The following is a 27,116-nucleotide window of genomic DNA, read 5'->3' as shown; positions in this document are numbered from 1 at the left end:
ATCGTTTTGTTGATCTCCTTTATACGGCGGTTTCTCTAAACAAAAGCGCTATTTTGCATAACGTCGCCGTTTTTTCGTGTCCCATCGCCATGGCAAGCTCGACGGCCAATCGTCCGTCTTCGTTCGTACGAGACGCGTCGGCTCCCCAGTCGATCAGCATCTGTATGACGTCCGCCTTTCCGTAGATGGCGGCGACGTGCAGCGACGTGTTACCGCGACGATCCGACCGATTAACGTCGGCGATTGTCGAATGATCCAATAAGAGTCGAAAGACGTCGACGTGACCGTGACGAGCGGCGTGGTGTAATGCCGTTTGACCGTCCGAGCCGGCGAGATTGAGAGGAACCCCGCAGGCCAACAGCTGGCTTACGTACATATAGAGACGAGCACCGACGGCCCGTTGAAGTTCGTTTACCAATCTAAGAGAGCGAAATTGTAAAAAAGTTTCGGTCATTGAAATCTTGCAGTACGTTGGCGCCCATCGTGCATACAAAACGATATGCAGTGTACTGTAAGGCATCATTGTAACGGCCTTTTTTAGCTCACGGAAATCCACTGTCCGTGGACTTGGTGTTTAGATTTAGATATGATATATAAGTCTATTTTTATTATATCCGTAGTTTCAATGTACTTACAGGTAGCCGAGTCTTGCTTTGATGAAGAAGGTTACGAAGAAAGCCGACTTGTTTTCGCGTATAAGTTTGGAGTAGAGAAGACGGAATTTGTTTCGTTTGGCACTGCGACACAAGCTTCCTTTTTTCTCTGCATATAAATGTTTAATTCAACTGCCTCTATAATCGACGCCTATACTTATTTTGCATTTTCCGCCAGCAGACTGGAGCAGCTTCTCGACTTCTTGGTGACCGCGCATTCGCGCCAGATCCATCGGCGTCTGTCCCCATTGGGTCTCGATGCTCGGATCTGCATCGTTTCTAAGAAGATTTTGACACAAGTCGACGTCTCCCGTCTCGGCGGCAACGTGAATAGCGGCGACGCCTCCCTTGTTAAGAACATTCATTATCGAACAGCGACGGAGTAGAAGAGCAAACGCGTCGGCGCGATCTTGCACGAGATACGACCAAGGCGTGCCGCTCGTCGAGTAGGGATAATCCATAAGTTCAAATAAGTAATTACTGTGACGTCACAATCGTGATGTAAGTGTGGGATTAATTTTGAGTCATTTCCGGTGTTAACACGTTCGCATGCGCGCGGAGAGAACTAACACTGTATCATCAGACTATATCGCGCGCGACAACAATGAGCCCTCGCCTTTCGCTGATTCTTTTCTTTCTCGCGCTTTGCGAATTGAGCTTCTCCGCCTCCGACTGCCCATTTACCCCTTCTTACAATCTAAGCGCCTTGGTCAATGCGTCGTCTCTAATCGTTGTAGCCGAACCGGTCGAACCAATCCACGATCGCCCGTCGGCGTACGGTCAAGTCGTCGATCTTATTCCTACGTGCATTTTATCTATACACGGGCTCGACTTTCCGATGAATACAACGACAATCAGAGTCACGGGCATTAATTCTGAAGCGAGATGCACGCAGATCAATAGTACGGGGCCGTACATGCTACTGCTAGGCGGTAAAGATGCGCCTTACGGCGTTCTGCCCCACGGTGTCGTAGCGCACCAGGTGAAAGTGCATGATGTCATATCCTGTGATAATCCTTTTTTTTAAAACAAGGGGGATGTTTTCTTGGAGTCCGAGCTTCTAGCCCTGCTCAATCTGACTCGAGGCGACTGCTTGGGTGGTAAGTTCATTAAATAACGACAGCCTAATCTTTACGGGTCCCAAAGACAAATGAAGATTAGGTGACCGTTTTACAAAAAAAGGAAACCTGACTTCACTGTACTGCACAAACGAATCTATTATAACATCCAATAGATCCATTTTGGCAGTACAGTATAGAATCTCTTACCGTCAACCAATTGGTTCAACAGATTCTAGCAACTTGGATCACGATCCATGCAAATGTGCTCGCTGTACGGACGACGAACCGCAAATTGACGAGAAGAATCCTCCGTGGCAGACGATAGTTCGTCTTTCGGCGACAAACGAGCACCTGTGCAATGCCATCATGGTCACTGACTGCGACAAGTTCGTCACATCAGCGAGCTGCTTGCGCGGCCATAGCCAAGTCGAGATCAGCGGACGACAAGTTCACAGCGTCGAAATCCACAAGAAATACGAAGACAAATCGAGGTTCGACGTCGCTCTTCTTCGCATGCACTCGGACGTCTGCTTCAAGCATTTGAAGCCGATTTGCCTGTTCGACAAGACGACGAAAATTAAGAAAGGTCGGCTTATCGTTTATCACTCGCCAGACGACAAGCCGGTGTCAAAGAGAGTGACGTGCTCTTCGACGACCGTAGGACTTCTCTCTTGTTCGCTTTACGAGGACGAGACGAATATTCCGACGGCGGCTCATCTGAACGGTTCCTCGCTCGTCGCCGAACAGAGGGACGGTTCTGCTTGGACGGTACAAGGCATTTTTAAGACGAGAATCGGAGATCAGTTGCTCTTTACTCGACTTTATCAAAACGTTATTCTCCGGTGGTTGAAAGACGAGCTCGAGCACGATCTGCACGTGCCTACAATTCCAGCGTTCACCACTCAGATTCCAACTATGAAAGCCCCACTTTCGACGATTACCTCAATCGATTCAATAAAAGATTCAACAACCGACGAATCCTTACTCGGTTCGGCTTCGACCGACTCGTCCAGTGGCGAAAGTGGCGCGAGCACATAATCTGCGGTTCGGAATTGAATAGAGATGCACAAGCAATTTCTGCCTTACCACGAACAAAACAGCACGAAGATTCTTTGTTTCTCTTTTGCACTAAAACTACTTTATTTGATCAAATAAAATGTTGGAGTGGACGACGCTACGTCAGCCACTCCCTGAACGTTTTCTGCATTTCGTTCGTCGACTTTACGTTTACAGTCGGAACTATTCGTCCCGGTCGCAGAAAACGAACGAATTGGCGCAATTCGTCGTAGCTACTGTGTTCACTGTAAGGAACACCTGAATCGCGAATATAATCTCTTGCAAAGAAGGTCGCTTTAGATGATTTCACCGTAAATCGTAACTCCGCGCTTTGTCGAGGGCTTGATGTCTCGGAGATTCTTCGCTCTGCTGCTGTACGTCCATCCTGTCGGCTTGAATGCCAACAGCGAATTAAATTTCGACTTGTACTCGGACAGATGCATATCCAGCTTCTGTACAGTACATAGCTAGCTAATCCGAAGGAGAACGCTCGCCAATGCACGCACCTTCAGAGACAGATGTCCCATAGGAAGTACATGAATTTGACAAGACAAAAAATCATGACTCGCAATGGAATTCATTTCTGGATCCTCTAGGCACGACAAAAGAGCCATCTTCTCCTTGGCAAGGCCAATCTTAAACCCCAGCGCCTTAGCCAGAGCTAAAAAGAAAAAAAAGAGATCACTTAGTAAATAGAGCCGTCACATCTAAACCCGATTTTCGTGCCTAGAAACACCCGCTCTTTGCCTATGCTATACGTTCCGCAGACAATGAGAGTCTTCGGCTCCTTGCGCACAGCTTCGCTCGCAATACGCACAACGTATCGAATCACGTCGCATTGCTTGGGAAAGCAATAGCGCGGATTCATGTAACTAAAAAGAAAAAAAACTCCCAATAGCTCCGATCCTATGCAGGCATTACGTCGTATCGAGATAGAGAACGTCTATGCAATTTCCTCGCAATTCTGGATACGTTTCCATATCAGCGGACGCTCGAAAATCCCCTTCAAAGCGAAAATCAACTCCAAAGTACTTATCTACTCTAGTATACAAATACCAGTGTGTAGAATAACTTGACCATCTGGGAGTACAAAGAGAAACATTACCGAGCCAGGACAGCTAATTATATAAATACAACGAATAAGGACTGTTGGAGTTCTTAAGGATTGTTGTCTTACTGGTTGGCGTCAAGTAGGGTCACTTCGACGCCTCTAAGAGTAACGGGCGTTCTCATTGGCAAAGGGACGACGAATCGTTGATTGACGCCAAGTCTCTTTTTAACGAGATTGGCGGTAATTTTGCTGCAGTAAATAGGATGCTTAAAATGCCTTCCCAAACCGGTGTAATGGTCAGAATGGAAGTGAGTCAGAAAGTAAGAAGAGCAGCCGTCGATCGAACCGTAGGAAAAAGCATCGACCGTCATATCAGTTCCTAAATACAAAAGATACGTTTTTTTTTGAGACGACGAAAACGTTGACTACCTGGTATTCGTTTGTATAATGGACACTTGTAAACTCTAGCGGAGGAATTGGCAGGCAAACTCTTTGTCTTCATCAGCGCGCGCGGATAAGAGAAGGAAGGCGATTGCCCATCCTTCGAGAGATCAGACGGTTTGGGCTTTACTTTGGACGTTCTATCTCGCTTTGGGATTCCACTTTTAGGCTGATAAAAATTGAATAGGGACGACTGCCTGAGGTTCGGCTCTACCGAAAACGATCGTTGAAGGCGACAGGGAGGACTTTTCGGTGGAGCAGACGCGAGTTCCATTTCGAATTCCGCTCCTTCGTCGATTGAGACGCTATCTAGACATTCTAACGATATTTGGCTCGGAATCGGTGGCAGGGTCGCGTTGTCTTGGCTCTTCGCCAATACTGGAGTGTCTATCGATAGCTGATTTTGGTCTGAATTCTCGCAACGGTCTGGTTTTAGGCGTTTTGGAGCCGATTCGACTTGCTTCGACGAGCTTCGCTTGACTCCTTGCCGTGATTGGGAGAGAGACGCCGCTAAGGACACATTTTCGGTCTTTTCTGCGTGCTGAACGATCGGATTTGGATGTCGTTTCGTGCGGCGCAATGGTTTGTAGTTCCAAATGTCAGATTCCATTTTACAATAGCGCGCGCAGGGTGTGCATCGCAAGTATCGCAGACTGTCGCAGAGGTGTATCGCAGTGTATCGCAGTTACTATACTGTATTACTGTGAAATAACACGAGAGGTGCAGTGGCTCAATTCTCTATAGCAGGTCCTGAGAGAGAGAGACGGAGTCCTGTGCAACAACGTGTTTCACACGCTTTCTATTTCAATTAGGAATACGTCAAATTTTCAGATGAGAAAAATATCATTGCTAGATTATACATATATGAAGTCGTTATCTCGTTCATTTAATTTATAGAGCTAATTAGACTAAAACTCTTCAGTTCCATCTCTCCTTTTAAGGCCAAGACCAAAATAGAACGTTCTCCTCCTCGCCCCCTCCTTCCCCCTTTGTCAGTGAATAGTGTAATAGAAAGTCCGTCGTTGCGTTCGTTCGTTCGTTTGTACAGTCAGTCGTCGACATCAACGACAAACGTGATATAGCTCGGTATCCTTACAAGTCTTACAGCGGACGCTGCAGCAGAACTGAAAACTGCAGTGACATTTCCGCAAATTCACCTTCTGCTGCACCTTTGATCCTCGCCCGCAGCAGAGCGTGCGACAGCTTCCCTCGTGCCCGTGCCCGAGTTCGCACAAGCGACCTTTCGTGCCGACGGATCCCTCTCGAACCGACTTGCGACAGAAATTCGGCGACGGCGACAAATAGACGAGCTGATCCTCTTTCGCCTGATTATTGAGTTTCCACTCGCTCGGACGCATCGGCCGGCCGACGTCGTTCGACGCCGTCTTAACTGGACGATTGTACGCTTCGACGAGATTTTTCGTTATTCGCGAGAACGGCGGCAATTGCATGAAACAGGTCATGATCGTGCACGCGCCGGACATGCCGTGGCAATAGCACTTCTCCTCGCGCGACCTCTCGACGGCCTAACAATAAAAAGACAAAGGACTAATCAATCTGTATTAGAAAGTAAGCCCTACGCGCAATAGTACAGTGTAATAGCGTAACAGGGTAGCAATCACATAAGCCTTAGAAACGAAGGGAGTGCGCGGCAAACGAGCAATTAGATTCTCACTGATTTTGGACCCGGAGGCAACCATCGAAAAGAGGAATTAGAACTCACCAGTCTGCCAACTCGGTTGTTATGGATATTGATTTCCGAGTGAAGGGAGTGACTCGTCTCGGCGCCGTCCATCAGCTGGCCGGAAATTTTCACACCGAATTTGACGTCCGCACTGCACCCGTCCCAGGGACCCCTTTTAAGACTATTGTCGCACTGACAATTGCGTATTTCCCCCTGATAGCAGGATTCGGTGACGGAGTAGGCAATGCCGGCAGATACAACAGCATGGGAAAAAGCCGTTTCCTTACAAGCTAAAAAGTCCAAAAAATTCTCAAAAAAACGACTTTCATAATCAAAAAATGTCTCACCTTTCTTGAGTAGATTCTGTCCGAATTTCGGATTAGTCAACGAACTTCCGTCCCACTTCCGCTTTTGCAAATCAATTTTCGTCTGATTGATAGCGAGTTGAACGCCGCGAACGATGGCGGGCATCGCCGTCGGATAGTGTCGACACACGTCCATCTGGGCGCGCCCCTTCAACGGCAAATTCTCGCACATGGCCGCCGCTTCGCGCGCGAGCGCGTCGCTCAAGTCGAATCGCATTAGCCGAAAAACGTTCACGTTCGAATCCTTCGATCGATTGACGATCAGAATCGATTCGGCGAGCGAACGCGAATCGTTGCCGTCGCGTCGAAGCGGTTCGGGCAGATTGTAGGCGTAGAATTCCAAAGGAATGACATCATGTCGCTTTTTCGTATTCCGCGCGAGCGCGACGTCGTCGGCGTGACTCGCCGGCTTCTCGGTCGTCGTCGCGTCTTCGCCGCTCGATTCGGTTGGCTCTTCGACCGTGCATTGGGATCCTTTGCACGACGGAACTGGATCGACGGCGCGACGCGCGCGCTCTACTTCTTTCTTTTCGAAAGCGATTTCTCGATCGCGAACGAAGTTATTGTCGTCGAAACGCTCGGCGTCGCTGACGCCTTTCGTTTTATTCATTAGCACCGCACTAAGGATAAAGAAAATAGTCAGGGAGGGCCCCCCGAGTCTCGTTATCGCCCTGCGCGCAATCTAAAATTTTAATGCCGATCGTGCCGCGAAAAGGACGCGTGTACCGCCCCTCTAGAGCCTCGTAAGCGACCGGCGGCGGCGCTGTCTTTTTTTCGGGACTTGTCGATTCGATTTTCGTACGCGAAGAAAGGCCGCCAAAAAAACAGCCCCCGAGGATATTGCGCGAGCGCGCGCGCGAGAGGTTCTCAAAGCCGCGCCTCTATCTATCGTAACGCAATAAGTCGATGGTTGAAACGCGGCGCGTAAAGCATGATAATCGATTCCGGATAGAGTGCAACTTGCGCCCAGCGCTGTCAAACGGCCCCATCTCAAATTTGATTGTCTAGCGGCTCGATGGCTAGTTAGAATTCGTCGTTGCCTGCTGCTAAGGTGATGCACACTCTATCCGAATGCGATCGCTGCCTCGGCGCGCCATCGAACACCCGATACGCGGCAGGGGACACGAGGACCCCCTCACTCGGTCGCATTCGACCCCGAAGTCTGTCGGGGTTTGCGCGCGCGACAACACCCCGGTTTTTTCCCGCGTATTCGAAGGCGATCTGTCACAAGATTGAGCCGCGACGCACATGCGTGGGCAAAATCCCAAGGGACGCGGACCCGAGTCACGGTCGATTTACGTGCCTACGCGAAAAGTCTACGGAGTACTAGTTCCCCTTTGTACCTAAGACCGACGAGAAAGATTAGCGCCGTTGCTGCGATACACGAGGAGACGTTTTTCCAATTCATAACCTATAGTCGAGAGGAATAAACCAAATGAGTTGTCCATTTCTAATCGATATCCGGCGAGAGAACGCTAAAAGGGAGGTCAAGCGACGGATAAACGTCGGGGGGGATTGTCGGAGGGCCGTGATCGCGATCGCGCTAGAGGAATGTCACGCGCGTACAGTACGCGCGCGCACATACAGCCTATCATCGATCGCTTACCTACTATAGATAGATAGGATCGAGCGAGTCACTTGGGGGGCTTTTTCGAGAGCTCGAGGAAACGATCCGATCTGCTAAGAAGGACAGTGGCAAGTAAAGCGTACCGAGTAATGAATGCGCTATTTACCAGTGGGCAGAGAGCGGAAGTGAGGTGCTAATTGCATCAACAAATAATCGAGTAGAGACGCGTATCTACGCGAAAAGGGCCGGGACTCGTGTGAACTGCAACTGGCCGCCGCTCGTGCTTGTGTTTGGTGCAATAATATGAGATGGGGCGGTTTGGTGATTCTATCCAAACAGTCGCAAACCGGCTCGCGGAAGAGTCGGACGCGTTTCGCACGTGCAGCCACTTAAATTGTTCCCGTTTACCAATAAACACGCATATAATTCCTAGAAGTTAGGCTGTTCGACACGCGACGAGCGTCAACTAATAAGACGACGTTTAAGCGAGCGTCGCGACGACGCCGTTGATTGGACGGTTCGCCGGCTCGCGTGCGCGCGCAAAACGCCGCCCAACCGAGTAACCATGGCAGTCGGAAAGTGGAACGAAACCGTACTAGTTTTCGGACACACCCTATATGCTCCTAATCGAGCTCTCATCAACTAATGGGGTTTGCTGGACAAACAGTACCGGGATCCATCACTAGACCAACAAAACAGCCGATATTCAATTGATGCCGCGGCATACGCAAAACCGCGCGCCCATGCAGTGTAGCCAAGCGCGTTGCGTCTAACTTTGAATTTGGCCGCAACTTGCCGCGCGGCCACAAATTGAAAGTACGAAAGAATATGAGGCTAATCAGTTGAGCCTCGGTGCTACTGCAACTATAGAACGCAAAGTTTTCTTTGACGCAAAAACCAACATGGCCTTGCGAGTGGGGTATCACCTCACGCTGCGTAGACGCCTACCGTGCGTAGCATAGAAAACCCCACTACTGCGAGTAACATTTTGAGCGGAAATGCGCCACCCGTCCGGCGGCCGCGTGCAGCTGCGGACGGCACCGTCTGCCGCAAGAGCGCCCTGATGACGTCTTTGCTGATTTTCCTACGTGCGTGCGCCCACCCTCACCAAGGTCATACGACAGGATGGCGTGGTTCTCAAAACAGTGCCGCTAGAAGTGGGAATGTTTGCAGTAACGCTACCGTGTTGACCGCGGTGCGGCCGCAGGGCACGAACCAATAAAGAAGGGTCAAGTCGTAGAGCAACTCCAACCTCCTATCTTATCAAATGTTGACTAACAGAAAAGTTAAGCGCGCCCATGGAATGTTTTGGATCGTCTCGCCGAAAGGGAATCGGAGTGTCCGATAAGGACAAAGCGTGTCTCTGTGTATTTTTTGCCATTTCGTCACAGACAAACAGAGTGGCATCGACTTACGCTGGCGATGGACCAATCCCGTGCGACAACGAAGTGCGATACTCGTGAGAGTACTCTAGGAGACTACTAAAGGTTGTCTTGCGAATAGGGCGCGCTCTTCTCCCACCTCCCTCCCATCTACACCTTCTCTTGCGACAAGATGGAGACGAGACAGCAGGAGTTCCCTTTATCGTCTCAAATTCGCTTCCTCTGAACGAAAGGAGACGAATTTTAGGCGATAGTCGACGCGACAGAAAAAGTTCGACACTATCAAGCCCCACAAAAGACAGACACAGCTTACGCGCCACAGACATATCTGACGACGATCCCCAAGCACCCTGCGGAGGCAAACAGCAGCAGCAGCAGCAGAAGCAGCACAATCTGTCGTACGTCACAGCGTCTTTTTTTTCTCTCCCTCCCCCTCCCTCGTTTCCCCCCTTCCCCTCACGGTTCCTCTCCGCTCGCCAGACGACGATTGATGTCGTCGACGACGGGCGGTAGTTGGGCGATCGAGTCGATCACGTAGTGCGCGCCGGCGTCCGACAAAATGTCGTACGAATGATTCAATTTTCGTTCGTAGTCGTCGTCGTCCAGAGCCGCTATTTCGCTTTCGTTGAGCCCCATGTAATTTCCCTGTGAGACTACTTTTGTTTTTTCTTATAAGAGGGATCCCCGGTGCGCACCGTTTTCGCTACGGCAACGGTCCAGCATCCGGCCGATGTGCCCTCGCGCACGCCGTCGACTGTGTCGTCAACTTTGACGACGGCTTGAATGGGGCTCACGCCGAGTCGAATGCAATTCAGCCAAACCATAAAGGGATAAGGTCGAGCCTTGGCCACCCCCCCCATAAAAAGAGTTGGGTCAAAAAAAAACAGTGTAGTACACTATCCTCTTTCTTTTTACTGCTACTCTGTTCCACCAAATACGTAACAAGCTATACCCCCCTAATTTCTTGTGATGACGGATCTTTCCTATATCGGTTTACTAATGTACGTAACAAGCCTCCTCCTCCGCCGCCCTCCTCCGCCGCCCTCCTTCTCGTTTCTTGTGGTCACAGACCTTTCCTATCTCAGATTACTAATTCCTTTCCTCCTACTACTCCCACCTCTTCCTCCTCCTAATCTATTTTCGGAGCCTCTCTTACCCGAGGGACTTCATCTGCGGCCACGTAACAATCTGGTACATATCCGGCTCGAGTTGCTTCTTCTTTTAATATTTCGAGAATAGGCGTGGTGAATCCGGTCGTGGAGCCGATCTTCACGTTCATTTCGCGCTGGAGATGATCGATTGTTTCCAAGACGCCGGGAATCAGCGCGGTGTACTTCTTCAAACAAGCCAACTCGAAAAAGAAAAGAAATAAAAAGTCGAACACTTTCCCCTCGGAGATTTATTTCATCTCTACCTGCTCGACGACGAAATTTTCAAACATTCGTTCAATGTCACTTTCGTTCGGATTTCGTCCGTAGTTTTCTTCCCACCGTCGTCTGACCGCTTCCAGACCCGCAATCTTTCGTATGTGAACTTTCTTGTGAATTCCCATGGGACCTCTCGCCTCTTCCATGGTAATGGGCACGCCCTCACGTCGGAAAACCTCGAGAAAGGCGACAGCCGGGCTATAGACGCCGTAATCGAGCACCGTTCCCGCCCAGTCGAGAATAACCGCCTTGATTTTTCCCTGATATCGTCGCACGCAGCGATACTCGCTACGAGGATTTTGCAAGACGGCGCCTGAGAGGAATTCAGTTGTACAGTACTCCACTTTTGAGAGCGGGAGATGTACCTGCGACTTGTTTTAGATCATTGCTACGGCTTCTTTTCGACCTGGACATTTTTTAATTGTATGCTATAGGAACTTTACGCGACATGCTGTACTAATCGACGCTTAAATGGCGTCATGGCACTCAATTTTGATTCTGTATTAATTAAGACTCATCGCGGACACGATATTCTTCGATGCGTGTAGTGACACGGCGGTGTCAAAGCAGCGCTATTCGACTTTTTACAGCTAACGTACCTCTCCCCGTTGCCTGATAACGAGCGAAGCGGTCGATTGGCTCGTGAAAGCCAGCGGAGACGGAACATAACGTCGACGAACTTCCGAAGCAGTCCCGGATTGTCTCGACGCACGTTACATTAGGAAAAGCGCTCTCGTGCTGTTTTTCGTCGACGATGAACTTCTTTGAGGACGAAGGAGTCGAGAAAGGCGATTACTCGGCTGTTTTAACGGGTAACTCAAGCCCTATTCACTCGTTTTGTCGTCACGTGTTCTTTGTTACACTAGAAATGGCATGGAATCACTTCAAATTGGCGGCGAAATTACCTGATAGAACAGTTAAATTAGGCTACGTTGGCCTAGTAACTCGGTATGCCATCCCTCGGCTCGTAGGATCAGTTTCGATTCGTCATGTGACTATGTACATAGCGACGCAAATTTGTCTAAAGTTCATCTTCTCTCCGCCATGATATACACCGATCGCATTCAAAAACGCAATCCTCTATTCTTAGAAACCATTTCATCATCCGACCTATTTCTCATATCTTTGGTTGTAGTGATTAGAGATATAAAATAAAATTGATATGTGACGTCGCCGTATTTAGCTCGTAGCGAGTAAATTTCTCTACGACGAAGGCGAAGACGATGCTATTGAAAATTCAGGGTGGGCCTCCATAGGAAGACGAAAAATAAAGGCGATCAATGCACTAGAGCGAAAATTTCTTGCCGCTTTGGTAGGGAAAAAAAATCGTCTAGCATTCGTACAGCACTGAAATTTTTTATATTAGAATTGGGACGTTTTTATCAATCCACGCGAATATGAAGATTTTTTAGATGGAGTGGATGCTCGGTTAGTGCCGTATAGAGATTCTGATGCTCTTGGTTTTAATGTGCTTTTATTTCTCTTGTGCAAGGCTTTCTTTCCGTTCTGCTTTGGCGGCAAACGGCTGTTTTTCCTATTCAGATTTAAACGCCATTTGGTCTTGGCTTGTGAAACGGCAGGATTTGACGGAATCAGTTCATAAAAGTGTCGTACAGGTATCTAGTAAAAGTTCATACATTTGACTTTCTGAATGCATAGAGACAATGTAGGTGTTTCTCATATGTGGGGCAGTTTACGTGGGAATGGTTTGCGTGACGTTTACCGTGGGTCACGCCATGGCAACCGGTGGCCAATTCTATCCAACTGTCGATTGCAACGCTTTTTATCAAAATACAACGACTAGGAATCTGACATATGACAACGTCGCGTTAGTAGAAAAAATTGCTTGTAGAAGTTTCGTTAGGAATAGAGGACTCGGGGTTAGGCATGTGGGCTAAATAAAGTGACTCGCGGTCGTAACGCTTGCAAGCACTCGAGAGTCGCATTTGTGACGACTCAAGAAACGATAAAGTTCGCCACGCGCCAATGCCATTACGAAACGACTATCTAATTTTTGTGGTCGCGGCTCCAACCCTTTATAAAATGATTATTCGTTTTCGACATGCACATATGCTGCATAAGACTCGCTGCAGGGAACCGCCGAGTCAAGACATGCGCCGAGCCTGGCGGGGGGTTCCTCTCGTGAAAGGCTTCAGAAATCGCGGTGGCGCCGTCGCGGCAGTACCGCCGAGGCCACCCTACAAGAAATAGTTGAATGACAAAGGTATTCTCCTTAGAGGGGTCCGCGACGGGCGAAGCTCTAGAAAGTTATATCGTCCGAGGTCGCGTGTACGTGTGCGTGCGGCGGATGCGAAGACGCGATGGAATTTTTTTCGTTCTCCGAGATGTTTTCGCTGCGAACAAGTCAGACAGGTCGTCTGCGCACAAGAATGTTTTGCTAGGAAACAAGCTAGGTGTCAGGCGTACGTGCCGCCACCGCCGCCGTCGCCGCCGTCGCCGCCGTCGCATCTTCGATCGCAAAGTGGCGGTTGGTTGGAAGCAGCCATAGATCCTAATTATACCTTCAGGGTACTGCCAACTACCAGCTAAGCTTCGTTTCACTTGACGAGTTTCTTGGAGAGTCAACTAGCCGATGAAATCGTCTTTATCGACGGCGGGCCCCGTGCCGGGCAAACAGGTCGTGATAGGGGAATGAAATCAGTCGAATTTGGCTCCTTCGTTGGAAAGACGGCCAATTAATTTGTCCTAATAGAGATAGTAGAGCGTTGTTACAGTGCATTGCTCGTCGCCGGTTCCACAGAAACTCAATAGCGACTTCCTACAGCACGCTCAGATAAGATAAAGTGAAGGAACGAACGTCGTCAGCTTCTAGGAATGTGGTACCCTTCTAATCGAACATCCGGCTGCAGTCGCAGACACTCTAATCGTTGACGGCACTGCGCGCCGTTTTACCTTTCTCATTTCGCGTGCAAATTGCACAAGTTCCGTATAAGCGCGCGTCATCAAATAGGAACATAAACGAGCGGCGACTGACCGCAAAATTGGAACTTCGAGAAGAGCAACATATCTCGCGCTCATACCATCCCAAAGTGAACGACTTGAATGCTGCCCGTCGGCGACGCGGGCGCCGCCGCAGGCTCCTCTTCGTCCCCTTCCGACGACTCGAGGTCGAGTGGAATTTGATCGGTCGACAGCGCTCCTCCGCCTTGACTTCCTGATATCGCCTCCGAACTGCTGCTCGTCGTTCCTTCCAGAGAACGCAACGAGTCTAAAGCCACAACAGAATTATGATAATCAGGACTATCTATTTTTCTTATTTGAGAACAAGAGACCCGAAAGACGTCGAGACCCCGTCAACGGAAAAAGATGGATTATTTTTGGTCTTGCAAGTTATTGTTTAGAACAGCAGGGGCTGGGAACTGAGTGCATCGTGCGAGTGTGCTGTTACTACGAGCTACGTTGATTGCGTGCACGTGTCTACGAGCGTTGTTACGGCACCGGGGTCTCACAGCACTTTAAAAAAAATAGTATACTAATTACGGACTAGTTATAGGACGGCTAATGGCTTAACTAATAAAATTGGATTACCTAGGAGAGGATCGACCCTGATTTTTTCAGCTTTTCGCTTCGTTATTTGAGAGAGAACGCTTTCGCCGGCGTCGCGTGCAAGAAAGTGCAAATCCTAACACCAGAGACAAGATTCGGAAGAGGGCGGCAAACAGGGCAATTCGACGTGCCATAAAAAGGTCCCTGTCTTCGAGATCTACTGCCAATAGATATGCCTTCTCTAATCGTTGATACCTGTAGACGAATAGAAACAAAGTGCGCGAAATAGCCTTTGTCTTTCACCTTAGAAGATGATGATGAAAACGTCTCGCCATGTTGTGTACTCCCTCCCTGAACTGATCCGTTACAGCGTCCAATATTGGACCAGATGGAGATAGAAACGTCGCCAGAGCCTCCTCACACAAACCTAGAAAGAAGAGACGGGGTGCAGACTAGATATTCAATCAAAAAAAAAGACAAACTTTCGGTTTCCTCAGAAAGCGATTGCTTGAGGAGAAAATCCATAATCAGCGTGAAACACGTAAAGCACATTTTTCCACTCGTATTCCAATTTAACCGTTTCAATATGTTTACTGCCTAACAACGAGAAGCACTGTTACTAGTGTAACAGAACGAAAAAAGGATGCTTTCTTCACCTTAGCCGGATCTCTGAGTCTTATGTACTCAGTCACAAGTTCCATGGGGCCCAGCTTTCCTTGGCTGATGAGGCCAAGAACGAAACGAAGGAGACATGCAGGACCCCTTTGTGAAAACGAGAAGAAATGACCATCCCAGTACATATAAAGTACAACAACTGACTTCCTGAACAGAACGATCGCGCAATCGCTGAAGTCAAAAGCGGAAGGGTTTCTCGACAGGGAGCCATCGTGACACCACTCTATGAAATCTAGGCCGCCTTCTTGGCTATCCAAAATATTCTCGAATCATTTATCTATTGGATTTCTCTCTAACTCGCCTTAGAAATAGACCAACGTCGAGTGACAGACTCGGCGTCTCTTCAAAACTATTCAAAACGCGAAGAGGAGCGAGTCCCACGTCAAAACACTAGGACGTCTATGAATAAGAAAAACAGGGAGAGAGTCGACTGATCGTTTTTCCTTGCCTGGATTCTTCCTCGGCTATTTCCAACGATTATGAGAATATCTGAAGGATGCCAAGATGCGCTTGTAGGCTCGCGCTGAGCGACAAAGAATTTTCTAAGACCACGTCGCGGCTACGCAATAAACTTACGATATTCGATAAATGATGGGTGACTTCTCTGTTATTATCATAGTGAAGAATCTGGATAAGTAAATCTATGAGAAAGAGGGCAATCGATGTGCCTAGTATTTACCAAAAGACCATTGTCACAAGCCAGAAAAAGTTTGTCCTCCGCGTAGTTTCTCTTCGCTATAGTCAATTTGCCTAACGAAGCAAAAAATCCCGCATCTTTTTAGTTCAATATGCGGATCAGACGATTTTTTACCTTGAATTAAGATATGAGATTCAGCCACTTTGAGAAGCTGCACGAATAAAACTTCAGAAGACGTTTCGACAATCATACCATTTAGGGCGAGATGACCTTAGAGTGAGCATACTCGTACACCGAACTGCTGACGGCCGGCTGGCCGGAAATCACAAAGCCACCCTCAACCGTATATAAGCAGTGCGTTTTCAAAACGCTGCAATTAATTAAACGAATTCCATTTCAAGACGACTATACTATATGGTTTAATTTTGCCTGAACGTGCAGGTTAAGACGTTGTTGTGCTGCGTGGCTATGCTACAGTGCATTTCTGGTTTTCCGCTGAAGAGAAATTCTATGAGCGAGCAACGGAACGGAGAGAATACGGCTTACCTAGACATGTCTATGATTACAAGATTGTTTTCTTCCTTTGCCTCGCGTGACCACCACAAAGCCACCTCAAAGTAGTTTTAGACGAAAGATTCGATTTTTTTTCGCGTTTTCAATTACGAGGGATTGACGACTGTTTATCGCCATTAATTTCGCGTGACGCGATCTCAGTCCGGGGATGTCTACGAGAAGAAATTTGGGATCGAGAGAAGAGAGCCGTTCCATTTTGTCATCGAGACTGTCAAGCGGCCTTTTGAGCAATACAAAGAGAAGACTGGATTTTCCATAAAACGAAAAAACGATGAAGTTATCTCCAAAAGCAGCTGAACGGAAAAAATCGATTGATTGCTCATTCCAATCCAATTACGTACCATCCGAAATTATTTCCGAGCCGAGTTTGCTGCACAACGACTTGTCCAGAAGAATTCGTTCCGCGTCAACAAGATTGCTGGATAGGGTAAAAGCTGCAACCGTCCCATTATCAAGCAATACCTAAAAAAGACATAGACTATAAAAAAAAAACGAGATAGTAGCTGTCGACGGTGTACCCTCAGATATCTTTGACTTTTCCAATAAATAATAAAGCATTTGTGAGAATAGCAAAGATCCTGTGCATAGCATGAGAAAATAATTTTTTTATCTCTTCCCGTCCTACGTTGAATTCTGATAAGGTGTCTCTGAGCTTGTCCGGTTTTTTATTGGACAAGGCCCATTTTTCATTTCGACCTAATCAATGGATACATAAATAAATGAATAAATAGATTATAGGAGGACGAGAGCTTTCCTTCGACAAACGATCGGTAACTATCGCGGTAGCCCGTCGAAAGATCTGAAATAGAAGCAATTAGGCCCAATCGATGCGATGATCTACTGACTTGCCTTGATTTTTGGCGTGATAAGAATGAATTCGGCAATCGGGCTCTAGATATGCAAACGTCCACCTAGTCATTCACTGGAGAAATACGAACGGCATTGTTTGCATGAATGAGTTGTCCAATAGTGCGCTTCTATTCGCAAACAAGCCATTTTTTGAGAAACCGATTGATATAAAACCGTGGCGCGCGCGCAAACGCACGTTAGCAACGAAAGAATGCAGCTCGTCGGCTCCTCTTCGGTATTTTTCGTCGGTTTTGTTGCCGGTCTCGTTTACATTAATTCTCTGGACTGCAAATTCTGCTTCGACGACTTGTCAGCGGTCGTGGAAAACGCCGATCTTCGTCCGGACACGCCCCTTTCGAATTTATTCCGAAACGACTTCTGGGGAACCCCCATGTCTCAGGACGGCAGTCACAAGTCGTATCGCCCGCTCACGGTCGCCTCCTTTCGTTTCAATTACGCGCTCGACGGTCTAAATGCACGCGGCTACCACGCCCTCAACATCCTCCTACATGCGGGAATCGCCGCGCTTTTGGCCTCGCTTGGCGCGCTTTTCTACGGCAGCCACAGCGCCGCCGCGCTCGTCGCCGGACTATCTTTCGCTCTCCATCCGATCCACACGGAAGCCGTAGCGGGAGTCGTGGGCCGCGCCGAACTTCTATCCGCCGTATTTTTTCTCCTATGCTTTCTTTCATACCGAAAAAGTCGGCAGGACGAAGCGAATAGCGCGCGCTATCTCATCGTTTCCATTCTCCTGTGCATCGTATCGGCCTTGTGCAAAGAACAAGGCATAACGGTCGTTGCACTCTGTTGCACATACGATATTTTCATCGCCGATAAAATGGATCTGTTCGAATGGATCTCCTTTTTGAAACGACCCCATTTGAAACCGTCTATCAAACGATGTTTCATTCTCACTCTCTCCGCCCTCGCTTTTATGATATTGAGAATCAAAATCATGGGCGCCGAATTGCCCGTATTCACTTCGTTCGATAATCCGGCCGCGGTCGCTTCGACTCCGACGCGCCAACTCACCTATTTCTACCTTCTCTTTGTCAACGCTAAATTGCTTCTATTTCCGTCGAGTCTCTGCTGTGATTGGACGATGCAGACGATACCGCTCGTCGAGTCGTTTTTCGACGTCAGAAATGTAGGCACCGGTGCTTTTCTACTCGGGTTGACATATTTTCTACTCTTCTGTTCGAAAGGAAATCATTGGGAAAAGAAAATGACGATACTCGGACTCGCCTTTATTATTTTTCCATTCATTCCGGCGTCGAATCTCTTCTTTCCCGTCGGTTTCGTCGTCGCCGAACGAATCCTTTACGTTCCCAGCATGGGATTTAGTCTTCTAGTCGGATTGGGCTGGAAAAAATTGCGCGGGCGCTTTAGTCCGGTCCTAATCGACGGATTACTGGTCTTTACGTTGTTGTGCCACGCGGCGAAGACCGTGTCGCGCAATCCGGATTGGCACGACGACGAGACGCTCTTTACGTCCGCGATTCGCGTCAATTCGCGCAACGCCAAACTCTACAGCAATTTGGGTCACGTCTTCGAAGATCGGAAGGAGTACGACGAGGCGGAGAGACGATTTCGACACGGCGTCGAATTGCAGCCGGACGACGTCGGTGGCTTGATTAATTTGGGTCGAGTGCTCAAGGCGATGGAACGGTTCGACGAAAGCGAGACGTACTATCAAAAGGCGATCGATCTCATGCCCAAATTGAAAGGCGAAGCGGCGGACGGGCTTTCGAGTTTTCGCATTCCGCCGTCTCATATTAACGTCTATTATAATCTCGCTAATCTCATCAAGCGCGATCCCCGTCGAATGGACGAGGCGGAGAAGTTGTATCGCAAAGCGATTCGAATGAAGCCGAACTTCGAATCGGCGTACATGAATCTCGGCGATTTGCTATTGAAAACGAATCGTATGGCCGAAGCCGAACAGGCCTATCAGAAAGCGATCGATATAAGACCTTCGTACGCTGACGCTCACTTCAATTTGGGAGTCGTTGCACTCTCGGGTAATCAGGCAAAGAAAGCCGAGAGAAAATTTCGCGACGCGTTAGCCGTCGATCCGAATCACGTCCTTTCTTTGCTCAATTTAGGTCTTCATCTGCAGGAGACGAGACAAAAGGAGAAACTGATCGAAGCCGAGCGTCTCTATAAGAGAGTCTTGACCGTAGATGGAAGTAATGATAAAGCGCTATTTAATCTTGGTATCGTTGCCATGGATCTCGGGCAAGGACGCGCGGCCGAAAATTGGTTTCGAAGAACTCTTGATATTGATCCGAATCATCGTAGTGCTCGCTTCAATTTGGCTCTCGTTTATAGCAGAGAGGGACGGCATTTCGAAGCGATCGAAGAAGCCGAAAAAGTACTCGAACATCATTCTCGTCACACGAATTCGTGGCAGCTTCTTGGAGACAGTCACATTGCGGTGAAAAACTACGAAAAAGCTATTACCGCGTATAGGGGATGTTTGAAAGTAGACAACCGTCACGCGACATGTCAACATAATATCGCGATAGCGTTTGTCGAATTAGGACAGTGGAAAGAAGCCCAAAAGAGTTTCCAGCAAGTTCTCGCTCTTGATCCGCAATATCCAGGTATTCAACAGCATCTCAACGTACTGCAATCTAAAATGAAGGCAAACGCTTCCAATAAGTAACGGGGAAAACTTAGACATAATTGACTTTTCATACCGGCAGCCTACCATGCATGTGACCTGACCTTGTTTGACAACAAGCGCGCCAGAACTAGCGGCGTCGGCATTGTACTACCTACACGGTCTGCTGTTGCGGTCTGTCATTTTCTTACTGGCAAAATTAATCGAGCTTTTTCACGGAATCGTTTTATTTGGCTCTATTGATTAATTAATTAGGCGGCTAAAGCCTATCACAGTGACTCACGAATATCAGTCGATCGAGCTATTTTCTGCAATAATCCTCCTCGATTTTTTTGGTGCATTTGTTGCAGACAATTCTTATTGGAGGCGGAGTCATTCTCAGCTTACAAAAGCAATTTTTAACGATCGTTTTTGGGACCGTGTTGTATCCCCGTTGACAGCAGAGAACGTCGCAGGAGCACTCACTCGAACTGCCTTTCCTGAAGCACTTGCGTCCCTTTGTTAGGTTGCACAGATCAGGCTGTGTCTCATTGACGTAAATCATTTCTTCGGATCCAGGCTCTTTACCGTTTGCTTTTTCTACTTTACCCGACTGAGCGTTCACTGTCACCTTTACAGCTTTGTCGTATAACGACTTGATTTCTTCGCCTACGTCTTTCCAATGTTTCATCTCGTACCAGCACGTTTGAACGTTACAGGCGTACGAGACTCCATGGCAACGGCAGCGCAGCACCAGTTCCTTTTTAACTGCCTATAGACAGAAGCCAAATAAAAGATGTGATACAACGAGCGGATGCTATCTTTCCCCATCTAAAGACGTCATCCACAAATGCGTAAAAGGAAGTTCCCCAACTAAAGACGTCATACACGCGGAGCAAGTGCGTAAAAGGATGTTCTTAAGACCCCCACGCTGCACTGTCTTGGTTAATGTATATGAATCATTAATGGCTGCTATTATAGATCAAAGGCAGCGCGATTCAGCGGACACTCACCAATCGTCCGGCTTCGTTATTGTGAAGATTCATCAACTTCTTCTCCTGACGCGTCTCCTCTTCAGCCGCATCGACGAATTCTTTTGACTTTGAGTATCCGTATTCGACGTCTTCGCTGCAGCCCTTCCACGATAATCTCGCATTGGGGTGCTGCGCCAAAACTTCACTCGCAGCGGTCGCCAAACTGGCATCCGATCGTCGCGTCGAGTCGCACCCGCAACCCGTCAGTTTTTGCTGGGCGCAGTCGCGTGTGATTGTGTATGCCGCAAATGCGGACGTGATGGCGTGCGCAACGGCCGTCTCGCGATTTCCTGCCGGAACAACCCATTTTAAAACATTCGCTGACGTACATCGGAGTGCTTAGGTATTTAGAATTAGAAACCCCCCGAGGGCTCCGCCACCATCGTTGTCCCACCGCGGCTGCCCTTTTGTCGCGGACGCTTCATTAGGAATGGTCTCTATTCGGCCCGCGGGGCCCCAAGGAGAATACCTAACTATAAGTGATCTAAGCTTGGCGGGACGGAGTTGAAGGATCCCAGTTGCCGCAGCGGCTGCGCCATGCACTGCTTATATCCTTACCATGGCCTATAAGCGGTCCCAGCAGGTTACGATCGCCCGAGTAGGGGCAGTTCCAGCGACTGCAGTTGAACGAGTTGTTGCAGGCAGTCACTGCTAGATTGATGGCGAGTCCGAGGTGAGTCATCAGCCTTTCGTTTCGCGGGTCTTTGCACAAAGATAGCTGGGTCGTCGGGAGATTCATGTTGTCGCACTGTATGGGAACGAAAACGCCGTGCTCGAGATAATTTTTCTCGACGTATGCGCCGAATTGCCTACGGACATCATGACTAGCTTGACATCAAAAGTTTCGAGTTGAAATCTCACCACCAGTGGCTTGAACTCATGGGAAGGATAGAGACGACAGAAACAAGGATAGCGGCGTACTCAAGTTGCATTGCTTGCAGCTGCAAACACAATGAAGCTACACTCCGCCAGTGCCGCGGTACTTAAGAACTTTTAGGGCGCGGTCTATCGCCGAGAGGCGGCGCTAAGAATCACATTAATCGTTGTTTGTGCGTATTTCTAATTAGGAGCGGCAAAAAAGACACGGGCCGCGGCTACTAAAAGCCAGACTTCCTGCCTTGGTCAGTGATCGGCGTGAACTGCGAACTTCTCTTCAATAACATGATGATCATGATGATGATGAGAACGTATTATCCTAACGACAACGACGACACTGATGTACTTTCTTTAGTAAACTGATATGCCTAATTAGACAATTATTGAAGCAAGACACACTTAGGAGCATTTTGATTTCATGAGTAAAATAGCAGCTGGCTTGTGACAGGATTTCACTGTACTTAATTTACACGGTGACGTATTGAATTATACGTCACTCGACGCGAGGAGGATACATGTATGTCCGACTGCATTCCGACACTGGCGCCATAGATATCTGCAACGCCTGTTTACCTTTATTTGCTTTGAATCACATACAAAAAAATTGGCACGTGCACGTGACGTTTGAATTAGAGCGCGTTATCTTGACGTCAGTCGACCCTGGTCGACAAGAGAGTCTCCTTTTTTTCGACTTTAGAGACTCGTCCTGATGGCGTTTGCGAACAGAGGCGCATTGGAAGGCTTTATATGTCCCAACTGCATGGTGAAATTTCCGTCCGACGCTCGCGTTCGAGCCCACTGGATCGAATTCCACTCCGGAGTCAAGAAACGAGAAACTCCCGATCGCGAAAACGAAAGGGTACGTACAGTAAAACGAAATCAACGGCTGAGGAGACCACTTTCCTTCTTCTCTAGGCTCAAGACGGAATTCCCATGTCACGCCCTCTTCAAAGAGCCGTAAAATAAGACAGCCGGAAAAGGTTTGTATAGACTCGCTTCTCTCATAGCCCGAGCCAAAAAATCCAAAAGGAATTCGATCTCACCTTCGACACATCATTGCCAAGTGAGTGAAGATTAGTCGTACAGCATTAGGAGGAAGGGAGGCCTTCGTTTTTCGCATACCACCGGAACTACTGCACTACCCTTGGCAACGCAATTTTTGTAGTTCTCGTACGGGACTTTCTTTCCTAACGCATTTGCACGGTTTCATTGTACGACGGAACGTCGATGAATTTTCTTAGGGGAAGGGGACGGTACATCGATAACACGTTTGACTTGGATTTGACGTACATCACGGAGCGAATCATAGGTAAGAGATTTTTTTGACGATTCAAAATATTCAATGGCACGTCACGTGTCGTCTTTCCCTTTCGCAGCGATGTCTTTTCCGGCGACGGGGCTCGAAAGCACGTACCGAAATAATTTGGAGGACGTCGCGAAGATGCTCAAGCAGAAACACGAGGACAAGTACATGGTGTTCAATCTGTCCGAGCGCAGCTACGACGTCTCGAAGTTAAATCACCAGGCACGTTTTTAACTGCACGTTGTTGTTTTTTAGCAAACGTTAGAACTCTGCGTCTAGGTTCTCGATTTTGGCTGGCCCGATCATTTGGCTCCGCCTCTAGACCGACTTTGCAGGTGATAAAAAAATTAGTCTAAGAGATCCTTTATCTCTCTTCTTTTAGCATATGCAAGTCTATTGACTCCTGGTTGGCTAGTGACCCCCAGCACGTGGTAGTCGTCCACTGCAAGGTTTTTAAATGAGTGTGAAAACGCTCCGTAGAGGTTAGAGTTTTTTGTTGTTGTTACTAGGGTGGTAAGGGTCGGACTGGTGTTGTGATTTCCGCGTACATGCACTACAGCAATTTGTGCACGAGGTAATCGATAGAGAGCCTATAGTAAAGCAACAAACACTCAAGTATTAATTAATTTTTTGTAGTGCTGAGGACGCTCTGGATCAGTTTGCCATGAAGCGATTTTATGACGACAAATTAGGCGGGGTCACGCAACCGTCACAGCGCCGGTAAAGAGGAAACCAATTATTTGTCCGTGTATATATTAAATTGCATATTTCGAAAGATACGTTCACTACTTCGAAGATTTGCTGAAAAAGAAAATAAGACTAACAGATGGGTAAGCAAATTTTTGAAGAAATTAGAATATGATCGTTGATGTGTTTGCGCATTCAGGCCAATATTTCTGCAGACGTTCATCGTTCACGGCACGCCCAATTTCGACAGTCGCGGCGGCTGCAAGCTCTTCCTCAAAATCTATCAAAATCTCAATCTCATTCACACGACTGAAACGCAGTAAAAAAAGCGCACCACATACGCTTGAGTTTCTATCGCACGCGCGCACTGTTCCCCCCCAGTCCTTCTTCCGGGTCGAACGGCCGGATCCTCATCGCCTTTCCTGAACCGCTAGAACTCTCGGGAGATATCCTGGTATAGACATAGCGAGACTCTCCTCTATCGGCTACTATTGATAGAGCCGTTCTTTTTCTGTTTCGCTAAGGTGAAAGGATTTCACAAGTCACTTTCGAATCGCGACGCCATTTTTCGCTGCCAATTTCACACGTGCGCCGTGACCGAATTCGTTCTCGTTTTCAATAAATCCGAACTGGACGAAGCGCATCGAGGTAAAGAGAAGAGAAGACTTTAGGATAGAACCTAATGAATCGATTTGCTCATTGACTTCGTCCTTCTTTTTAATTTTTTTCTCTTTCTCTCCGACAGACAAACGATTTCCAGACTCGTCTTCCGTGGAATTCATCTTCTCTCCGCCTCTCATTGACCTGAACAGTAACTCGATATATTATTACCAAATGCAGTCATCCCTTACGCGTTCTCCCTACCTCAGAGGGGGAGACGGTTCATCGTGCGCTTCAGCGCAGCAGCGACAGCGTCGCTCGCCTTCGACGCAGCTCGTCCTACGAAAAAATGAGCCAAATCGAACGCGCTCAACCCGACGGCGAAAGCGCCGTCACTGGAACTCCGACCCCAAGTGAGTCCGAGCCCGCGAGGCAAGCGCAAAGAAACTCACAAGCAGGGGCTTTCATCCTTATTAGATCCGGAGCACTATGCCGGCCCGGTCGATCAGAGCCTCTACGCCGCTGTCAAACGAATACAAGGTAAGAGAAGGGAGAGAATTTAGTAGTATCGTAGCATCTCAGTTGGGGAGCCTTTGTTACGTAAAAGATGTTTTTTTAAAGTGCCCTTGGGAATGTCCGCACAAGCAGACTCTAGAAAGTGTACTGTAGATAGGATCGCTATTGGGGTTACAGTATCTGAGACGTTTGAGTCATCGAACGACTGAGTAACGCGGAACACTTTCCTCTTTCCGTCCAGGTATTAAACTCCAAGACGGAAAAATCGTTTCCCAATCGCCGCGTTCGGTTGAAAAGCGCACGATGAGCGAATTCGAAAAGAACTGGCATCGTCGGCTCGTCGAAGCCGGTCTCGACGCGTCGCGCGTCGACGCCGACGTTCGAATGTCGTCGAACGCCGTGCGCATCGCGACCGCCGAAGACGATTTCGGCGCGGACGACGATCGCTATTACGGCACGGTCGCGTTTTCGCCCGAACGCGAAATCGGGCCGTCGTCCGAACGAAAGTCGTCGAAGGACTACACGGACGTGCCGCCGATTTTCGTCTCGAATAATTCCAATTCGAAGGAACCTCCTATAAGCCAATCCGCAAATTCCTTCGACGGCTGGTTTAAACGTTATGATTCGTCGCCCTCCCCGTTGGATGCTCCCTCCGATTGGCTCATTCCGTTTTCGCCCAACAAGTCGGAGCCGAAGATCATAGGCGGTGCCGCGAGAGAAAATCCGCGGTCTGATCCGGACGAAAAGCCGTGTCAGCGGGAGTTTCGTTCGCCCGATACTCTATCCAATGTGACGTTCGACAACGTATTCGTGCCGCCCAATCGGGAGGAGGCGTCCAAGCAGCAGTTCTTTAGCGATCAGTGGGGCAGTGGAAGTGAGAGCGTCGCTTCGCCGGTTTCGACGGTCGTGGCTGCAGCGGCGGAGAGGCCTCGGCCTATCGGCGGCGTCTCGCAGCCCGTGCGTGTTATTGGGCTCGAGTCGGTGCCCGAAGGCGTCGCGGCGGAGAGAGTCGCGAAGGAAGCGGAGAAGCGAAAGCCGTCGCTGCCTCCGAGGAGTCCCGGGTCTGTTAACATGGGGAAACAGTTTTGGTATAAGCCGCACATGACGAAAATGGAAGGTAATGCTCGTACATGGTCACTGTGACGTGTTCAGGAAACCTGCGGTTTATCTTAGCTGATAAACTACTTCAGAACTGCAAGCCAGGCAGCTTCGTTATTAGGGATAGTAACTCGAGACCCGGGAGCTATAGTCTGGTTATGAAAACCACTCAAAGTTACGTCGATCCTGGTATGGCCTATGGGAAATCTTTTATTGGGGCATATGTCGGTATTTCTTTGTTATAGCGTCGCAGAAATCGGGTGCCGTAAAGCATTTCTTAATCGTTACTGAAAACGGTGGATTGAAATTGTTTGGGTCAGACGAGCCAGTGTTCAGTGAGTTGTACGATGGTGTAGTGGCAGTTACGATGACTTGGTTTCTAGACTCGTTGATACAGTTTGTATTGGAGCATTCCATCAATCCACTCCAACTTCCATGCAAGCTAGTCATTCCAATGAAAGGTCTCATCTAAAACGTCACTTTTTAAAAAAAAGATAGATAAATGACATCTTTGTTGTAGATGTATCAGCAACCTCACTTCAACGTCGTTCTCCGGCTCGTCAAAAGCCTCAACTTCCACCAAGAAAGAAAGTATCGCCTCAAATGGAAATAATAAATCGCGGCGCCGGTAGATACGGAACGCGTGACGCGTCCAGCTATCGTACGTGTGTTTTCTCGTAGCGTGTGATGTTTTGTATTTGATGTCGACGGAGGTGCCCCTACCCACAAGCGGCCGGGAAACGATTTCTATGGCCCTGGCAGACTACGTCGTACGTAGTCCTTTTATAACGCCGACACTCGTTCACTTCAAAGCGAACGTGACCGGCATTCTTCTCACAGGTACAGGGAAAAGGTAAGAAGGGTTTTAGGCAGTGGCATAGTCAAGAGTTTTGTCAAATCATACACCGCAATGCGTCCAACGTAAAAATTTCCAAAATTGTAGAGGAAAATTTAGATCATCTGACTATGCTACTGAATAATTGACTAAAAAAGTGAGCGCAGTTTTGATTGTTGTACTGCGCGTAGCGGCTTTTTTCGAAAGCACTATCCTATTCGTTCCATTCTGTTTTGTTTGATGGACGACACTAAAACCCAAGTTTGTCCTTGGGTAGGAGAATCGCATCATAAGGGGACTAGTACGACACGGAGGTAATTGAATGCTGGCTCAATTTCAGGTCTAGTGCAATGTTCTTTGTTTAGTATTTTTGGAATTGTAAGTCGAAGGCCGGGTACAACTGATCGATACGGATGTCATCTGTTTGCGGAATACGACGATGCGCAGCCGTCCAACGCCATCGTTACGTTCGTGAATCAAATTATGAAAGTGACTGCAACTCAATTTGCGCAATAGCTGGTATGTGCATTACGAGAAGGGTTTCTTATTTCTCTATTTCTTTTGAGTTCAATTTACATTGAAAAATAGCGCGTTGTTAACTTTGGCTTGGTCCTGCTCGTACATCCCCAGGCTG

The 27,116-nt window shown here is 48.3% G+C and overlaps 9 protein-coding genes and 1 long non-coding RNA gene across 17 annotated transcripts; 4 read left to right on the top strand and 6 right to left on the bottom strand.

Moving 5' to 3' along the window:
* Positions 1 to 1,129: 1,129 nt before the first annotated feature.
* On the bottom strand, positions 1,130 to 4,864 carry LOC136189800 (DNA cross-link repair 1A protein-like). Of its 3 annotated transcripts, XR_010670458.1 has the most exons (13): positions 4,251 to 4,864; positions 3,948 to 4,200; positions 3,827 to 3,888; positions 3,692 to 3,773; positions 3,497 to 3,642; positions 3,277 to 3,431; positions 3,081 to 3,222; positions 2,801 to 3,028; positions 2,656 to 2,753; positions 2,530 to 2,594; positions 2,325 to 2,471; positions 1,922 to 2,269; positions 1,131 to 1,782 (listed from the first exon to the last, which is right to left on the bottom strand). XR_010670458.1 is itself a non-coding variant. In XM_065977819.1 (8 exons), exons 1-8 carry the CDS (start codon positions 4,534 to 4,536, stop codon positions 2,889 to 2,891), a joined length of 1,266 nt encoding a protein of 421 aa, XP_065833891.1. In that variant the 5' UTR covers positions 4,537 to 4,864; the 3' UTR covers positions 2,798 to 2,888. The 3 variants fall into 3 exon arrangements, 1 of the variants encoding a protein (XP_065833891.1); XR_010670457.1 differs by having other exon boundaries at positions 1,130 to 2,269; XM_065977819.1 differs by lacking the exons at positions 1,131 to 1,782; positions 1,922 to 2,269; positions 2,325 to 2,471; positions 2,530 to 2,594; positions 2,656 to 2,753 and having other exon boundaries at positions 2,798 to 3,028.
* Positions 1,225 to 2,909, top strand: LOC136189801 (uncharacterized). Its single transcript, XM_065977820.1, has 3 exons — positions 1,225 to 1,635; positions 1,687 to 1,753; positions 1,944 to 2,909. Exons 1-3 carry the CDS (start codon positions 1,258 to 1,260, stop codon positions 2,750 to 2,752), a joined length of 1,254 nt encoding a protein of 417 aa, XP_065833892.1. The 5' UTR covers positions 1,225 to 1,257; the 3' UTR covers positions 2,753 to 2,909.
* Positions 4,865 to 5,031: 167 nt separating the features above from the next.
* Positions 5,032 to 8,418, bottom strand: LOC136189795 (protein Wnt-7b-like). 3 transcript variants are annotated; one of them, XM_065977811.1, is made up of 6 exons: positions 8,045 to 8,418; positions 7,918 to 7,991; positions 7,655 to 7,722; positions 6,294 to 6,931; positions 5,986 to 6,236; positions 5,032 to 5,788 (listed from the first exon to the last, which is right to left on the bottom strand). In XM_065977811.1, the coding sequence occupies exons 3-6, from the start codon at positions 7,717 to 7,719 to the stop codon at positions 5,324 to 5,326; spliced, it is 1,419 nt and encodes a 472-aa protein (XP_065833883.1). In that variant the 5' UTR covers positions 7,720 to 7,722; positions 7,918 to 7,991; positions 8,045 to 8,418; the 3' UTR covers positions 5,032 to 5,323. The 3 variants fall into 3 exon arrangements, with proteins under 3 accessions (XP_065833883.1, XP_065833884.1, XP_065833885.1); XM_065977812.1 differs by having other exon boundaries at positions 7,922 to 7,991; XM_065977813.1 differs by lacking the exon at positions 8,045 to 8,418 and having other exon boundaries at positions 7,922 to 8,005.
* A 1,264-nt stretch (positions 8,419 to 9,682) lies between these two features.
* On the bottom strand, positions 9,683 to 11,592 carry LOC136189807 (phosphonoacetaldehyde hydrolase-like). Its single transcript, XM_065977828.1, has 6 exons — positions 11,287 to 11,592; positions 11,053 to 11,093; positions 10,675 to 11,000; positions 10,417 to 10,611; positions 9,956 to 10,102; positions 9,683 to 9,905 (listed from the first exon to the last, which is right to left on the bottom strand). Exons 1-6 carry the CDS (start codon positions 11,352 to 11,354, stop codon positions 9,717 to 9,719), a joined length of 966 nt encoding a protein of 321 aa, XP_065833900.1. The 5' UTR covers positions 11,355 to 11,592; the 3' UTR covers positions 9,683 to 9,716.
* Positions 11,272 to 12,616, top strand: LOC136189808 (protein CNPPD1-like). The gene is made up of 7 exons (XM_065977829.1): positions 11,272 to 11,499; positions 11,554 to 11,635; positions 11,695 to 11,815; positions 11,871 to 11,999; positions 12,054 to 12,115; positions 12,180 to 12,303; positions 12,358 to 12,616. Exons 1-7 carry the CDS (start codon positions 11,442 to 11,444, stop codon positions 12,583 to 12,585), a joined length of 804 nt encoding a protein of 267 aa, XP_065833901.1. The 5' UTR covers positions 11,272 to 11,441; the 3' UTR covers positions 12,586 to 12,616.
* Positions 12,617 to 13,569: 953 nt separating this feature from the next.
* On the bottom strand, positions 13,570 to 19,727 carry LOC136189793 (WD repeat-containing and planar cell polarity effector protein fritz homolog). Of its 3 annotated transcripts, none has more exons than XM_065977808.1 (26): positions 19,631 to 19,727; positions 18,922 to 19,564; positions 18,351 to 18,875; positions 18,174 to 18,290; positions 17,125 to 18,122; positions 16,929 to 17,056; positions 16,836 to 16,878; positions 16,705 to 16,777; positions 16,598 to 16,657; positions 16,421 to 16,541; positions 16,170 to 16,372; positions 16,053 to 16,117; positions 15,936 to 16,001; positions 15,777 to 15,876; positions 15,681 to 15,717; positions 15,549 to 15,619; positions 15,446 to 15,496; positions 15,318 to 15,392; positions 15,171 to 15,259; positions 15,014 to 15,118; positions 14,851 to 14,956; positions 14,677 to 14,791; positions 14,498 to 14,621; positions 14,386 to 14,449; positions 14,237 to 14,330; positions 13,570 to 13,916 (listed from the first exon to the last, which is right to left on the bottom strand). In XM_065977808.1, the coding sequence occupies exons 6-26, from the start codon at positions 16,996 to 16,998 to the stop codon at positions 13,723 to 13,725; spliced, it is 1,926 nt and encodes a 641-aa protein (XP_065833880.1). In that variant the 5' UTR covers positions 16,999 to 17,056; positions 17,125 to 18,122; positions 18,174 to 18,290; positions 18,351 to 18,875; positions 18,922 to 19,564; positions 19,631 to 19,727; the 3' UTR covers positions 13,570 to 13,722. The 3 variants fall into 3 exon arrangements, with proteins under 3 accessions (XP_065833880.1, XP_065833879.1, XP_065833878.1); XM_065977807.1 differs by having other exon boundaries at positions 18,922 to 19,373; positions 19,423 to 19,682; XM_065977806.1 differs by lacking the exons at positions 17,125 to 18,122; positions 18,174 to 18,290; positions 18,351 to 18,875; positions 18,922 to 19,564; positions 19,631 to 19,727 and having other exon boundaries at positions 16,929 to 16,970; positions 17,018 to 17,107.
* LOC136189787 (protein O-mannosyl-transferase TMTC3-like) lies at positions 17,114 to 19,775 on the top strand. Its single transcript, XM_065977797.1, has one exon. It carries the CDS (start codon positions 17,140 to 17,142, stop codon positions 19,594 to 19,596), a length of 2,457 nt encoding a protein of 818 aa, XP_065833869.1. The 5' UTR covers positions 17,114 to 17,139; the 3' UTR covers positions 19,597 to 19,775.
* LOC136189806 (protein Wnt-2b-like) lies at positions 19,764 to 21,505 on the bottom strand. 2 transcript variants are annotated; one of them, XM_065977827.1, is made up of 5 exons: positions 21,429 to 21,505; positions 21,126 to 21,376; positions 20,547 to 20,857; positions 19,838 to 20,305; positions 19,764 to 19,790 (listed from the first exon to the last, which is right to left on the bottom strand). In XM_065977827.1, exons 1-4 carry the CDS (start codon positions 21,497 to 21,499, stop codon positions 19,856 to 19,858), a joined length of 1,083 nt encoding a protein of 360 aa, XP_065833899.1. In that variant the 5' UTR covers positions 21,500 to 21,505; the 3' UTR covers positions 19,764 to 19,790; positions 19,838 to 19,855. The 2 variants fall into 2 exon arrangements, with proteins under 2 accessions (XP_065833899.1, XP_065833898.1); XM_065977826.1 differs by having other exon boundaries at positions 19,764 to 20,305.
* Positions 21,506 to 22,096: 591 nt separating this feature from the next.
* On the top strand, positions 22,097 to 27,086 carry LOC136190583 (tensin-2-like). Its single transcript, XM_065978795.1, has 24 exons — positions 22,097 to 22,302; positions 22,359 to 22,400; positions 22,451 to 22,506; positions 22,685 to 22,752; positions 22,820 to 22,968; positions 23,026 to 23,081; positions 23,129 to 23,195; positions 23,256 to 23,320; positions 23,383 to 23,466; positions 23,523 to 23,576; positions 23,633 to 23,752; positions 23,815 to 23,887; positions 23,958 to 24,081; positions 24,179 to 24,244; positions 24,303 to 24,446; positions 24,511 to 24,573; positions 24,791 to 25,666; positions 25,723 to 25,836; positions 25,893 to 25,982; positions 26,031 to 26,108; positions 26,168 to 26,275; positions 26,329 to 26,500; positions 26,674 to 26,796; positions 26,848 to 27,086. Exons 1-24 carry the CDS (start codon positions 22,153 to 22,155, stop codon positions 26,996 to 26,998), a joined length of 3,093 nt encoding a protein of 1,030 aa, XP_065834867.1. The 5' UTR covers positions 22,097 to 22,152; the 3' UTR covers positions 26,999 to 27,086.
* On the bottom strand, positions 23,483 to 24,448 carry LOC136190584 (uncharacterized). Its single transcript, XR_010670584.1, has 4 exons — positions 24,298 to 24,448; positions 24,113 to 24,237; positions 23,768 to 24,062; positions 23,483 to 23,713 (listed from the first exon to the last, which is right to left on the bottom strand). It is a non-coding gene; the product is annotated as an uncharacterized lncRNA (long non-coding RNA).
* Positions 27,087 to 27,116: the final 30 nt, after the last annotated feature.

The sequence above is a fragment of the Oscarella lobularis genome, chromosome 8 (assembly GCF_947507565.1).
Source record: "Oscarella lobularis chromosome 8, ooOscLobu1.1, whole genome shotgun sequence".
NCBI lineage: Eukaryota > Metazoa > Porifera > Homoscleromorpha > Homosclerophorida > Oscarellidae > Oscarella > Oscarella lobularis.
Note: the sequence above shows the minus strand (reverse complement) of the source record. Positions and strands in the feature narration are given on the sequence as shown.